General features: G+C 48.5%; 1 protein-coding gene across 1 annotated transcript; it reads left to right on the top strand.

Moving 5' to 3' along the window:
* Window positions 1-2: 2 nt before the first annotated feature.
* Window positions 3-308, top strand: TM35_001821010 (uncharacterized protein; the record flags this gene model as incomplete). Its single annotated transcript, XM_029031977.1, has 1 exon — window positions 3-308. A coding segment is annotated over one exon (306 nt), but the record flags the coding sequence as incomplete, so codon positions are not given.
* Between the last annotated feature and the right edge of the window lies 1 nt (window position 309).

Here is a 309-nt window from a genome sequence, read left to right as displayed (position 1 = left end):
CTGCTGGTACTCCTCCTACTACTGGCAAATGTAGTTCTCTTCCTGGTCCAACACCACCTTCTGCTCCTCTAACACCAGGTCCTGCTAATCCAAAAAGTGCTCAAGATTCTGGTAAAGCTTCTTGTCTTGATGAAGGGGAAAGTGACGATAATTGTCATTCTGAGAGTGCTGATACGTCTTGTTCTTCTACGCCTTCTGATTCTACTGTTGGTCATACTTGTCCTCAAACCGCCGTGCAAAAGCCGAATCACGATGAGCTCGGTGCTGCAGCTGCTCCTCCAGGTGAAAGAGGTGAACAGGGTCCTTCTG

The sequence above is a fragment of the Trypanosoma theileri genome, assembly GCF_002087225.1.
Source record: "Trypanosoma theileri isolate Edinburgh chromosome Unknown TM35_Tth_182_V1, whole genome shotgun sequence".
Taxonomy (NCBI): Eukaryota; Euglenozoa; class Kinetoplastea; order Trypanosomatida; family Trypanosomatidae; genus Trypanosoma; species Trypanosoma theileri.
Note: the sequence above shows the minus strand (reverse complement) of the source record. Positions and strands in the feature narration are given on the sequence as shown.